The 15421-nt window shown below is 43.3% G+C and overlaps 1 protein-coding gene across 1 annotated transcript in view; it reads right to left on the bottom strand.

The window, feature by feature from the left end:
- The window catches only part of LOC142313032 (uncharacterized), a 38750-nt gene extending 28638 nt beyond the window's left edge, over positions 1–10112 (bottom strand). Inside the window, exons 1-3 of the mRNA XM_075352018.1 lie at positions 10106–10112; positions 8120–8217; positions 7833–7923 (exon numbers count right to left, since the gene is read on the bottom strand). Coding sequence (XP_075208133.1) covers positions 7833–7923; positions 8120–8217; positions 10106–10112 — 196 coding nt within the window. The remainder of the gene's footprint in view (positions 1–7832; positions 7924–8119; positions 8218–10105) is intronic.
- Positions 10113–15421: the final 5309 nt, after the last annotated feature.

A 15421-nucleotide genomic window follows, 5' to 3' on the forward strand; every position in this document is an offset into this window, starting at 1 on the left:
TTTGAATTGATAGTGAAAAATTAAAAAAAATGGATGATCCACCCCTTTAAAGACCGCGGTCTTAAAAGGGTCACCTGTATAAAAGATTCCTGTCCACAGACTCAATTAGTCAGTCAGACTCTAACCTCTACAATATGGGCGACCAAAGAGCTTTCTAAGGATGTCAGGGACAAGATCATAGACCTGCACAAGGCTGGAATAAGCTACAAAACCATAAGTAAGACGCTGGGTGAGAAGGAGACAACTGTTGGTGCAATAGTAAGAAATGGAAGAAATACAAAATGACTGTCAATCGACATTGATCAGGGGCACCATGCAAAATCTCACCTTGTGGGGTATCCAGGATCATGAGGAAGGTGAGAGGTCAGCCTAAAACTACACGGGTGGAACTTGTTAATAATCTCAGGTAGCTGGGATCACTGTCACCAAGAAAACCATTTGTAACACATTACGCCGTAATGGCTTAAAATCCTGCAGTGCCCGCAAAGTCCCACTGTTCAAGAAGGCCCATGTGCAGCCGGCTCGTCTGAAGAAGGCTCAGTGCAGCCAGCCCGTCTGAAGAAGGCTCATGTGCAGCCAGCCCGTCTGAAGAAGGCCCATGTGCAGCCGGCCCGTCTGAAGAAGGCCCATGTGCAGCCGGCCCGTCTGAAGAAGGCTCAGTGCAGCCAGCCCGTCTGAAGAAGGCCCATGTGCAGCCAGCCTGTTGGAAGTTTACCAATGAACACCTAGATGATTCTGAGAGTGATTGGGAAAAGGTGCTGTGGTCAGATGAGACAAAAATTTAGGTCTTTGGCCTTAACTCATCATGTTTGGAGGAAGTGAAATGCTGCCTATGACCTAAAGAACACCGTCACAGGACTACTTCACCGCATCAATTGGACAATGGATGGAGCCATGTACCGTAAAATCCTAAGTGACAACCTGCTTCCCCCTGCCAGGACATTAAGGGCTCATGCGTACATTGCGTAACTGCATGCATTTACGCTGCGTATTGCACTGCAGCGTAAATGCATGCATCCTGCATCCCCTGCACAATCTATGAAGATTGCGCATGACACATGCGCACATTTCTTTTATGTGGTGCTAATATTTTGACCCAAATCTGTGCGTTCATAAAATGAGCATGTCAATTATTCGTGCGCTTTGCATTCAGCTCCCACTCTGTCTATGGTGGGGGCAGCAGCCATAGCGCATGAAAATCGGCTTTTTTTTAACAGAAAAACTGCATCCATTATGCATTGTTTCTGCAGCAATTTGAAATGCACATGTGCTGTCAAATCGCTGCAGAATATTCAGCAGTTACGTGCGCATGAGCCCTAAAAAAAAACAAAGAAAAAAAAAAAACCCCAAAACATATAGTCAAGGCAACAAGGGAATAGCTCAAAAAGAAGCACATTAAGGTCATGGAGTGGCCTAGCCAGTCTCCAGACCTTAAAGCCTCAAAATCTTAAATGATTTAGAGAATCTGCAAAGAGGAGTGGAGTAAAATTCCTCCTGATACATGCGCAAACATCATCATCAACTACAAAAAACGTCTGACTGTTGTGCTGCCAACAAGGGTTTTGCCAACAAGTATTATGTCCTGTTTGCCAGAGGGATCAAATACTTATTTCTCTCTGCAAAATGAAAATAAATTTATGTTATTTATACAATGTGATTTTCTGGATTTTATTTTGAATATTCTCTCATTAGGTTAATTTTAACACTCTTAAAATTATAGACTGTTCATGTCTTTGGTCAGTGGGCAAACTTACAAAATCAGCAAGGTATCAAATACTGGTGGTTTAGGTGAGTTATTCCTGTGCTTTCATTGGTTGTGATTCTGTACACATGTAACAATCCATAACTTGTAAGATTACACAATACATGGATATTTTAGTAAAGAATTGCTCTGGCTGACAAATTAAGGGTTACTACATTTGTATTTATTTTAAGAGCATTATAGGGGTTGTCCAAAATTTGAAATGAAAGTCTGCTTTCACTCTATGTGACTGCAGACTTCTGGTTTTTGACTGCTCACTGTCAGGTTTCTCTGGTGTTGGTCATGAGAACAGGAGGTTATGAAACCGCAAGTATGTGATTTGAATTTATGTGATCATGCGTGGACTAGACATTGGTGGTGTCAATCAATACAAGTGAGTAGAACAAGGCAGGACATGTCTAGTCGGAATGCGGCCGGAAGTATACAAATCGCACACAGTGGCATGCAAAGGTTTGGGCACACCTGGTCAAAATTACTCTTATTGTGAACAGTTAAGTTGAAGATTAAATGATCTCTAAGGCTGGGGTCACACAAGCACTACTGTGAGTGCATCGCATGACACTCGGCTCCTGCTCTGCTGGACTGTAAACCGAGTGTCATGCCACTGTGATGCAAGCCTGTGATCGGAACACAGCTGCAGGGGAGAGGAAGGTATTAATCTCTCCATCTCCTCCATTATCAACTGGTGCGATTATCGCACTGTACCCTGTTGTAATGCGAGGTGCAGCATGAGGTTTTTCTTGCACCCATAGACTTGTAAGAGTCTGCAAGAGAAAAAAAAAAAAAAAAAAAAATCGGATTCTAGGACCAATTAGGGCGGAGAAAAAAAAATTGCTCATGGGAGTGGGCCCATGGAGTAACATTGGTCTGAGTGGAATGCGATTTTCCACTCAATCTCCTTTCCTAGCCGTGTGTACTTAGCCTTAAAGGCATAAAGTTAAAGATGATACATTTCCTTTCTATTTTAGGTAAAAAAAAAAATAAGAAATTTATATATATATATATATATATATATATATACACACACACAGAGCCTACAAGTAGTATTCAACCCCCTGCAGATTTAGCAGGTTTACACATTTGGAATTAACTTGGCATTGTGACATTTGCACTGTAGATCAGCCTGGAAGTGTGAAATGCACTGCAGCAAAAAAGAATGTTATTTCTTTTTTTATTTTTTTTTAAATTGTGAAAAGTTTATTCAGAGGGTCATTTATTATTCAACCCCTCAAACCACAAGAATTCTGTTTGGCTCCCCTAAAGTATTAAGAAGTATTTCAGGCACAAAGAACAATGAGCTTCACATGTTTGGATTAATTATCTCTTTTTCCAGCCTTTTCTGACTAATTAAGACCCTCCCCAAACTTGTGAACAGCACTCATACTTGGTCAACATGGGAAAGACAAAGGAGCATTCCAAGGCCATCAGAGACAAGATCGTGGAGGGTCACAAGGCTGGCAAGGGGTACAAAATGCTTTCCAAGGAGTTGGGCCTACCTGTCTCCACTGTTGGGAGCATCATCCGGAAGTGGAAGGCTTATGGAACTACTGTTAGCCTTCCACGGCCTGGACAGCCTTTGAAAGTTTCCACCCGTGCCAAGGCCAGGCTTGTCCGAAGAGTCAAGGCTAACCCAAGGACAACAAGGAAGGAGCTCCGGGAAGATCTCATGGCAGTGGGGACATTGGTTTCAGTCAATACCATAAGTAACGTACTCCACCGCAATAGTCTCCGTTCCAGACGAGCCTGTAAGGTACCTTTACTTTCAAAGCGTCATGTCAAGGCTCGTCTACAGTTTGCTCATGATCACTTGGAGGACTCTGAAGCTGGGTTTACATGCTGCAACATCGCAAAGGACATCGCTGTAACGTCACAGGTTTGGTGACGCAATAGCGACCTCCCTAAGTCTCTGCTAAGTCTCTGGTGAGCGTTCAAACAGGCAAACCTGGCCAACAACTCAACAGCGATCTGGACCTGCAGAGCGACCTAGCTGGTTGTTGGGGACGTTGATAAGCAACCTTTTGAAAGGGAAGTTGCTTACAAAGTCGCTGCAAAGTCTTCACACACTGAAACTTCATGCTGCACAGCGGGAAACAAAGGACCTAGGAATGGTCCTGAACGATTTGTAACGATTACAACTTCACAGCAGGGGCCAGGTCGCTGATAGGATTCACACACTGCAACATCGCAAACAACATCACCATTGCGTCACAAAACCGGTGACGTTACAGCGATGTCGTTTGAGATGTTGCAGTGTGTAAACCCAGCTTGAGACAGACTGGTTCAAGGTTCTCTGGTCTGATGAGACCAAGATCGAGATCTTTGGTGCCAACCACACACGTGACGTTTGGAGACTGGATGGCACTGCATACGACCCCAAGAATACCATCCCTACAGTCAAGCATGGTGGTGGCAGCACCATGCTGTGGGGCTGTTTCTCAGCCAAGGGGCCTGGCCATCTGGTCCGCATCCATGGGAAGATGGATAGCACGGCCTATCTGGAGATTTTGGCCAAGAACCTCTGCTCCTCCATCAAGGATCTTAAGATGGGTCGTCATTTCATCTTCCAACAAGACAACGACCAAAAGCACACAGCCAAGAAAACCAAGGCCTGGTTCAAGAGGGAAAAAAATCAAGGTGTTGCAGTGGCCTAGTAAGTCTCCTGACCTTAACCCAATTGAAAACTTGTGGAAGGAGCTCAAGATTAAAGTCCACATGAGACACCCAAAGAACCTAGATAACTTGGAGAAGATCTGCATGGAGGAGTGGGCCAAGATAACTCCAGAGACCTGTGCTGGCCTGATCAGGTCTTATAAAAGACGATTATTAGCTGTAATTGCAAACAAGGGTTATTCCACAAAATATTAAACCTAGGGGTTGAATAATAATTGACCCACACTTTTATGTTGAAAATGTATTAAAATTTAACTGAGCAACATAACTTGTTGGTTTGTAAGATTTATGCATCTGTTAATAAATCCTGCTCTTGTTTGAAGTTTGCAGGCTCTAACTTATTTGCATCTTATCAAACCTGCTAAATCTGCAGGGGGTTGAATACTACTTGTAGGCACTGTATACACATACACACACACCGTATTTTATGCTTTAAGACGCACCTGATTATAAGACGCACCCTCAAATTTGGTGAAGGAAAAGAGAGATTTTTTTTTAATGTTAAATGGGGTCCATCTTATAATGCCAGTGTCCGTCTAACAAAATCATATAGGGTATATGTCCCTCATAGCCCCCCCATCCTAAAATTAGCCCCCCTTAATCTGGATATGGCCCCCTTATATTGAATATAGCCCCCTTGTGCTGGGACACGTCCCCCTGTGCTGCCCATGGCCACTATAGATGGCACACCTCCCCTGTGTTAGATATGGCCCCCATACTGCTGCCCATGGCCCCTATAGATGGCACATCTCCACTGTGTTAGATATGCCCCCCATACTGCTGCCCATAATAAAATAAAACACTCTTTCCTTACCTTCTCAGTGTTGTAATCCCTATGTCTCCCTCCGTGGGGTTGAGCTCCTCTTCCACTTCCTGGTTCTTGCTACCGGTCATGTGATCGGCACGGCAGAGTGATATCATTTCTGCGTGCCTTATCACAGACAGCAGCAGCAGGAGACCGGGAGATCAGCGCTGGAGGTAAGTAAAGCTTTTTTTATTTTACTATGGGCAGCAGTATGGGGGCCATATCTAACACAGGGGGGGGGGGAATCATGTGCGATCAAAGGGAGCCCAGGCAGATATAATATGCCCCAGACCATCAGCGTGATGCGGTTTCAGCACCACGCTGATGGACAGCGGCTGTGCATATTATATGAGCGGGAGCAGGAGATCTAACGCTGCCCCCTGCAGCTTTCACCTGCCCCAGCACCGCTCCAGAGCGGACCCTGCAGTATATATATATGTACACCCCCTTATATTCGGCTTATAAGACGCACCCCCTACTTTCCCCCAAAATTTGGGAGAAGAAAAGTGCGTCTTATAAAGCGAAAAATACGGTGTATATATATATATATATATATATATATATATATATATATATTTATTTATTTATTTTTTTCTTCATCTTTTCCCTTTTAAAATGAACATGAAAAGAAAATGGTTCAATGAAGAAGTTTGGGTACCCTGCATGATTAGTACCTAGTAGCAGCCGCTCTGACCAGTTTCACAGCTTGTAAATGCTTTTTGTACATAGCCAAGAGTCTTACAATTCTTGCTTGAAGGATTTTCATCCATTCTTCCTTGGAGCCATCTTCCAGTTCTGCGAGATTCCTGGTTCGTCTTTCATGCACTGCTCTTTTGAGGTCTAGCCACGGACTGTGAGGACCAATGTAAAACCTTCAGCTTGTGCCTTTTGAGGTCGTCTATTGTGGATTTTGATGTGTTTTTAGGATTATTATCCATTTGAGAAGCCCTCCTCTTTTCAACAGATAGCATCAAGAATTTGTTGAAATTTCATTGAATATATTTTCCCCTCTACCTGTCAAGTGTTCCCCATGCCATTGGCTGTAAAACAACCCCAAAGCATAATTGTTCCACCCCCATACTTAATGGTATGTTATTTTCCTGAAATTCTGTACCTTTTTTCTCCACACATACCTTTTCTAATTGTGGTTAAAGAGTTCTCGTTTAACCGAACTTGTTTCCAGAATGCATCCAGCTTGTTTAGATGTTCTTTTGCAGACTTCTGTAACTGAATTTCATGGTCTGGACACAGGAGGTTTTCTTCTAATGACTCTTTCATGAAGGCCATATTTGAACAAGGGTCTCTGAAAAGTAGAACAATGTGCCACAACACCATAGTCTGCTAAATCTTCCTAAAGGTCTTTTGTAGTCAGGCGGGGAGGGGATTCTGATTTGCCTCTCTAGCAATCCTATGAGCAGCTCTCACAGTAATTTTGCTTGGTCTTCCAGACCTTACCTTGACCTCTACTGTTCCAGTTACGAGCGTTTTGTTAATTACATTTCGAACTGAGGAAAGGGTAACTTGGAAATGCTTTGCTATCTTCTTACAGCCTTCTCCTGCTTCGTGGGCCTCCAATATTTTCAGAGTGCTAGGCAGCTGCTTAGAAGAACCCATGGCTGCTGGTTTCTTTTTGGCACAAGGTTAGAGGAAACTGTTTTTTTGTATAAAGCTGTGAAATTTCCATCACCTGGCCTTTCCTAATGATGATCGTAAACAAACCATAACCCTAACAGGCTAATTAAGGTCTGAAACCTTGTTCAAAGTTATCTGAGCAAACAAATCTCACAAATTTTTTGCATTGGCCCAGTTTCCTTTTTTAAATTTTTCAAAAGTAAAAGATGAAAATACATTTTTTACCCCTAAAATACAATAGAAATGTGTCATCTTTAACTTTATGTATTTTAGAGATCATTGCATCTTCAACTTCCTTAACTGTTGATAATGATTTTGACCAGGGTTGTCTAAACTTTTACATACAACTGTACATATGCTCATATGACCATCCTGGCATGACAGAATCCTAAAAGTGTGCAGTGTGTGCCTTGTGAGAAGTCAGAAGCCTTCAGTCACCTGGAGAAGCCAATTAATTATAAAATTAAGCACTGTATCCCAATCCTAACAGTGTGTAGCATACTCATTGTCAGAAGTCCGCTCTGCTGTCTGGTTCCAACAGTCATCACATGGAAACTCCACTAATATGTGATTTTTATATTTATGGCAGTCACATGACGACTACTCAAACCTTTTGAAAGAGCTTGGGGGAGGGGGGGAGGAGTGAAACTGAATTCTTGCTTGGGGTGCCGAAATATCTAGATCCACCATTGCTATAAAACACACATATTGCATCTTCATTTCCCATCTATCAAGCACTGTGAATTTAATATACATCTGTTTATATGGGATATGTGTTCATTTTGCGATAGATAGAAAAAGTACACTGTTTATTCCCATCTAAAAGGGAACGGAAGCTCAGAACGCATCATTTTATATGTGATATATGTTCATTCTACTATAAACTGCTCATTTTCCATGTCTAGGATATACGGGAAACCTCTTCTACCTTATACTTCTCTGCATTTAGTGGTCACTACTCACCTGGGCGGTTATCTGTAGGAATCTCCTCTTTACTCCGCTCATCACCCCTCACATATGTCTCTGTAGTATTAATATGGGGCAGATCTTCCCCCTGAAACAAACATTGTAAAAGTCACAGACAGATGGAGACATCACATCTATGATCAGCTCTAATCCTGCCATCTCCACCGCTCTCATTACACAAGTATAACACATATAATACTGGAGGATAAAACAAGACTGAGCACAAGACCTTCACAGCCGTCTACACATCATAGGAGATTTCATGGCACCTTCTCTCCATCTACCTGATGATCCTGAGGAACATCGGGATCTTCTTGTTTACAGTCCTGTGGGAGAAGAGGACGGGGACATCTCTCTGGTGTTGTCCTCTTACTGGATAGACCTGGAGGAGACACGTACAGGGACTGAATTCATTCCTTACATACAGATAATTATAGGCCGTGTGTATTTAGTCCTGTCTATTACCTGGTGATGTGAGGGGCTGGGGAACCTCCATCATGACGTCCTTGTACAGATCTTTGTGTCCTTCTAAATACTCCCACTCCTCCATGGAGAAATAGACGGTGACGTCCTGACACCTTATAGGAACCTGACACATACAATGATACCGTCACCCCCGATCCCTTCATAGCGTTACTGTATAATGTCCCAGCATTCCCAGCAGTGTCACCTCTCCAGTCAGCAGCTCAATCATCTTGTAGGTGAGTTCTAGGATCTTCTGGTCATTGATGTCCTCATGTATCGGGGGGTGAGGCCCCGTGATTGGGCTCAGGGGTCTTCCCCATCCCTCAGACACAGGGGCCTGACAGCGCTCACTAGAGGTCTTCTTCACTACTGTGTAATCCTGGTTATGGAGAGACACAGTAAGAAATCTCACTCCAGACATTTCCAGAGTCCTCACCTCTCCAGTTCTGTCCATCTGTTATTCCCATAGATAAGAATGGTGTAATGTGACGTCATCAGAATCTCTCACCTCTCCAGTAAGCCGGAAGAGGATCTCTAGGGTGAGGTGTAATATCCTCTCCGCCATCTTGTCCCTGTCCATATCCATCCTTCACGGGGCAATCAGGAGAATTCTCTTCTATAGAGCGATTGTTCTCCCCCAGCATCTAATGTGTATGGAGCCTGAGCCCAGTAATGGGGAATCTCCACACACCTCCACCTGCAGAGCCGCACACTAGATATATGGTGCTCTGTGCTTCCAGGACCTGTGATGATGTCACATGGAGGGGAGGAGTCAGGGGTCACATGATCAGCTCCTCAGTGTATGCAGGACTCTGCTGTGCTGGGTGTCATGGTGCTGGATGAGGGGAAGTTTATGTGTGGGGTCAGGAGGGGTTTACAGTGTGGATGTAGCAGAGCCGAGTGTGTACGAGGTGTACGGAGCGGAGCCGTGTGTGTACGAGGTGTGCGGAGCAGAGCCGTGTGTGTACGAGGTGTACGGAGCGGAGCCGTGTGTGTATGAGGTGTACGGAGCAGAGCCGTGTGTGTACGAGGTGTACGGAGCAGAGCCGTGTGTGTACGAGGTGTACGGAGCGGAGGTGTGTGTATGAGGTGTATGGAGCAGAGCCGTATGTGTACGAGGTGTACGGAGCAGAGCCGTGTGTGTACGAGGTGTACGGAGCGGAGGCGTGTGTGTATGAGGTGTACGGAGCAGAGCAGTGTGTGTACGAGGTGTATGGAGCGGAGCTGTGTGTGTATGAGGTGTATGGAGCAGAGCCGTATGTGTACGAGGTGTACGGAGCGGAGCCGTGTGTATGAGGTGTACGGAGCGGAGCTGTGTGTGTACGACGTGTACGGAGCTGAGCCGTGTGTGTACGAATTGTGCGGAGCAGAGCTGTGTGTGTATGAGGTGCACGTAGCGGAGCCGTGTGTGTACAAGGTGTGCGGAGCAGAGCTGTGTGTGTATGAGGTGTACGGAGTGGAGCCGTGTGTGTATGACGTGTACGGAAGAGATTTCCAGTGCGGATGTAGCAGAGTCTTGGATGGCACGAGGTGTATTATTAATGTTATGTATCGAGCCGCTGGTTCGGGAGCCTCCTCTGCGTTAATTTCCTTGGACGCAGAGAAGGCCTTCAATAGAATTAACTGGAATTATGTGAAATTAGTCCTAAAAAAATTCAGACCCTGTGGCCCAATTTTGGCCGGAGTCAGGGCCTTATACTCTACCCTCTCTGCCAGAGTTTATACCAATAATTACTTTTCTCGTCCTTTTTGACTTACAAATGGCACCAGACAAGGTTGCCCCATATCCTCATCTATTTTCATACTCTCCATGGAGCCGTTAGCAGAATTAATCAGATCAAACTATTCCATCAAAGCTATGAAAATTAATTCCACCCACCATAAAATCCACCTATTTGCTGATTATGTTATCCTTACCATTACAGACCCTAATAATAACATTATCCCTCTAAAACAAACTCTGCAGGAGTACAGTAGAGTTTCCTACTATAGGATTAACATCAATAAATCACGAGTACAGACTATGAACACTCCCCCCTCAGACATACTGTAAATATTCTCAAAACAGAAGTCCCAATTTTATGGGACAGCAAAAAAATTACATACCTCGAAATTGATCTCTTACAAGATCCAAACAGAATAGCGAAACATAATCTGAACTCCCTTATTGCAAAAATTACCCTAGACATAACAAATTTCAACTCTATAGAAACTTCGTGGCTGGGTAGAATTACATTCCCTGACAGAAGTTCTGTCGCTTTTCCAAGTTATGTAAATAAAAGCTTATAACCTGACTTTAAATTCATCCATTGGTTTTATAAATTACTCTTTTGAAAGCTGACACCCTTCCAAATTTGGTTTAGGTTATGAAAATAAAGTTGCTGCAAAGCTGAAATATTGATCATTTATTTAATGAACACAGAAAGGTCAGATTTTGGCAAGACAAAAGTTTTGTTGCATTGTCATATAATGCACCCAATCCTAGTTTACATCCTCACCTGTGCTCACTAAATGATCGGTTAATTAGTGGGTGTGTATAAAAAGAAACCCAGCACCCCAGACCTTCACTTGAACTGCAACTTGATCTCTGACAACATGCCAAAAATCCACCCTGCGACCAAAGCCTTGATTATCAAGAGGCTGAAGAACAGATCCACTGCAGAGGTGGCTGGCAACTTTAATGTGTCTCAGCGTCAAGTACAAAGAATTAAAAAAAGATTTGAAGAGACTGGAGATGTTTTTGACAAGCCCAGGTCCAGCAGACCGCGCAAGACAACTGCTCAGGAGGAACATTTGTTTGTTAGAAAATCCAAAGCCAGCCCCTCATCCACTGCAGCAGAGCTCCAACAGGCCTGGTGACCTCAAGTCCCTGTGTCAACTAGAACAGTTTGTAGGATTCTGTCTCGAAATGGCCTCCACGGTCGAATCAGTGCCCAGAAGCCAGCACTAAACAAAAGGCAATTAAAAGTCCCACAGCCTGCTAAACAGATTGACGCTGGAAAAGTGGCAGAAGGTGGATTTCTCTGATGAATCTTCAGTTGAATTACACCACAGCTGCTGCAAATACTGCAGGAGACCTACTGGAGCCCGTATGGATCCAAAATACACCCAGAAAACAGTTAAGTTTGGTGGTGGAAAGATTATGGTCTAGGGTTACATTCAGTATGGGGGTGTGCAAAACATTTGAAAGGTGGAAGGCAATATCAATAGCCTAAAATATCAATAAGTATTAGCTACCTCTTACATTCCCAATCATAAAAGGGGTCAAATTCTGCAGCAGGATGGTGCTCCATCTCATACATCCATCTCTACAACAAAGTTCCTCCTGGCAAAGAAGATCAAAGTGCTCAAGGACTAGCCAGCCCAGTCACCAGACATGAGCATCATTGAGCACGTTTGGGCTAGGATGAAAGAGGAAGCTTGGAAGACAAAACCAAAGAATCTAGATGAACTCTAGAAGGCATGTAAGACAGCATTCTTTGCTATTCCTGATGACTTCATCAATAAATTGTATGAATCGTTGAACCACATGGATGCAGTCCTTCAAGCTCATGGAAGTCACACAAAATATTAAATATGGCTCTAATATCACCATAACTTCATTCACCAATGTTATGCAACATACAGTGCCTGCAAGTAGTATTCAACCCCCTGCAGATTTAGCAGGTTTGATAAGATGCAAATACAGTTAGGTCCAGAAATATTTGGACAGTGACACAATTTTCGCGAGTTGGGCTCTGCATGCCACCACATTGGATTTGAAATGAAACCTCTACAACAGAATTCAAGTGCAGATTGTAACGTTTAATTTGAAGGTTTGAACAAAAATATCTGATAGAAATTGTAGGAATTGTACACATTTCTTTACAAACACTCCACATTTTAGGAGGTCAAAAGTAATTGGACAAATAAACCAAACCCAAACAAAATATTTTTATTTTCAATATTTTGTTGCGAATCCTTTGGAGGCAATCACTGCCTTAAGTCTGGAACCCATGGACATCACCAAACGCTGGGTTTCCTCCTTCTTAATGCTTTGCCAGGCCTTTACAGCCGCAGCCTTCAGGTCTTGCTTGTTTGTGGGTCTTTCCGTCTTAAGTCTGGATTTGAGCAAGTGAAATGCATGCTCAATTGGGTTAAGATCTGGTGATTGACTTGGCCATTGTAGAATGTTCCACTTTTTTGCACTCATGAACTCCTGGGTAGCTTTGGCTGTATGCTTGGGGTCATTGTCCATCTGTACTATGAAGCGCCGTCCGATCAACTTTGCAGCATTTGGCTGAATCTGGGCTGAAAGTATATCCCGGTACACTTCAGAATTCATCCGGCTACTCTTGTCTGCTGTTATGTCAACAATAAACACAAGTGATCCAGTGCCATTGAAAGCCATGCATGCCCATGCCATCACGTTGCCTCCACCATGTTTTACAGAGGATGTGGTGTGCCTTGGATCATGTGCCGTTCCCTTTCTTCTCCATACTTTTTTCTTCCCAGCATTCTGGTACAGGTTGATCTTTGTCTCATCTGTCCATAGAATACTTTTCCAGAACTGAGCTGGCTTCATGAGGTGTTTTTCAGCAAATTTAACTCTGGCCTGTCTATTTTTGGAATTGATGAATGGTTTGCATCTAGATGTGAACCCTTTGTATTTACTTTCATGGAGTCTTCTCTTTACAGTTGACTTAGAGACAGATACACCTACTTCACTGAGAGTGTTCTGGACTTCAGTTGATGTTGTGAACGGGTTCTTCTTCACCAAAGAAAGTATGCGGCGATCATCCACCACTGTTGTCATCCGTGGACGCCCAGGCCTTTTTGAGTTCCCAAGCTCACCAGTCAATTCCTTTTTTCTCAGAATGTACCCGACTGTTGATTTTGCTACTCCAAGCATGTCTGCTATCTCTTTGATGGATTTTTTCTTTTTTTTCAGCCTCAGAATGTTCTGCTTCACCTCAATTGAGAGTTCCTTAGACCGCATGTTGTCTGGTCACAGCAACAGCTTCCAAATGCAAAACCACACACCTGTAATCAACCCCAGACCTTTTAACTACTTCATTGATTACAGGTTAACGAGGGAGACGCCTTCAGAGTTAATTGCAGCCCTTAGAGTCCCTTGTCCAATTACTTTTGATCCCTTGAAAAAGAGGAGGCTATGCATTACAGAGCTATGATTCCTAAACCCTTTCTCCGATTTGGATGTGAAAACTCTCATATTACAGCTGGGAGTGTGCACTTTCAGCCCATATTATTTATATAATTGTATTTCTGAACATGTTTTTGTAAACAGCTAAAATAACAAAACTTGTGTCACTGTCCAAATATTTCTGGACCTAACTGTAAGTTAGAGCCTGCAAACTTCAAACAAGAGCAGGATTTATTAACAGATGCATAAATCTTACAAACCAACAAGTTATGTTGCTCAGTTAAATTTTAATACATTTTCAACATAAAAGTGTGGGTCAATTATTATTCAACCCCTAGGTTTAATATTTTGTGGAATAACCCTTGTTTGCAATTACAGCTAATAATCGTCTTTTATAAGACCTGATCAGGCCGGCACAGGTCTCTGGAGTTATCTTGGCCCACTCCTCCATGCAGATCTTCTCGAAGTTATCTAGGTTCTTTGGGTGTCTCATGTGGACTTTAATCTTGAGCTCCTTCCACAAGTTTTCAATTGGGTTAAGGTCAGGAGACTGACTAGGCCACTGCAACACCTTGATTTTTTTACCTCTTGAACCAGGCCTTGGTTTTCTTGGCTGTGTGCTTTGGGTCGTCGTCTTGTTGGAAGATGAAATAACGACCCATCTTAAGATCCTTGATGGAGGAGCGGAGGTTCTTGGCCAAAATCTCCAGGTAGGCCGTGCTATCCATCTTCCCATGGATGCGGACCAGATGGCCAGGCCCCTTGGCTGAGAAACAGCCCCACAGCATGATGCAGCCACCACCATGCTTGACTGTAGGGATGGTATTCTTGGGGTCGTATGCAGTGCCATCCAGTCTCCAAACGTCACGTGTGTGGTTGGCACCAAAGATCTCGATCTTGGTCTCATCAGACCAGAGAACCTTGAACCAGTCTGTCTCAGAGTCCTCAAAGTGATCATGAGCAAACTGTAGGCGAGCCTGGACATGACGCTTTGAAAGTAAAGGTACCTTACGGGCTCGTCTGGAACGGAGACCATTGCGGTGGAGTACATTACTTATGGTATTGACTGAAACCAATGTCCCCAATGCCATGAGATCTTCCCGGAGCTCCTTCCTTGTTGTCCTTGGGTTAGCCTTGACTTTTCGGACAAGCCTGGCCTCGGCACGGGTGGAAACTTTCAAAGGCTGTCCAGGCCGTGGAAGGCTAACAGTAGTTCCATAAGCCTTCCACTTCTGGATGATGCTCCCAACAGTGGAGACAGGTAGGCCCAACTCCTTGGAAAGCGTTTTGTACCCCTTGCCAGCCTTGTGACCCTCCACGATCTTGTCTCTGATGGCCTTGGAATGCTCCTTTGTCTTTCCCATGTTGACCAAGTATGAGTGCTGTTCACAAGTTTTGGGAGGGTCTTAATTAGTCAGAAAAGGCTGGAAAAAGAGATAATTAATCCAAACATGTGAAGCTCATTGTTCTTTGTGCCTGAAATACTTCTTAATACTTTAGGGGAGCCAAACAGAATTCTTGTGGTTTGAGGGGTTGAATAATAAATGACCCTCTGAATAAACTTTTCACAATTTAAAAAAAAAATAAAAAAAGAAATAAATAACATTCTTTTTTGCTGCAGTGCATTTCACACTTCCAGGCTGATCTACAGTCCAAATGTCACAATGCCAAGTTAATTCCGAATGTGTAAACCTGCTAAATCTCCAGGGGGTTGAATACTACTTGTAGGCACTGTATCTTTGTATTAGAAGTTAATTATTTATTTGAATTTGACATTAATTTCTGTGGGCGACAAAACTTTTGTCTTGCCAAAATCTGACCTTTCTGTGTTCATTAAATGATCATTATTTCAGCAACTTTATTTTCATAACCTAAACCAAATTAGGGAGGGTTTCAGCTTTCAAAAGAGTAATTTATAAAACCAATGGATGAATTTAAAGTCAGGTTATAAGCTTTTATTTACATAACATGGATAAGC

This window comes from Anomaloglossus baeobatrachus, chromosome 5, assembly GCF_048569485.1.
Source record: "Anomaloglossus baeobatrachus isolate aAnoBae1 chromosome 5, aAnoBae1.hap1, whole genome shotgun sequence".
Classification (NCBI taxonomy): Eukaryota; Metazoa; Chordata; class Amphibia; order Anura; family Aromobatidae; genus Anomaloglossus; species Anomaloglossus baeobatrachus.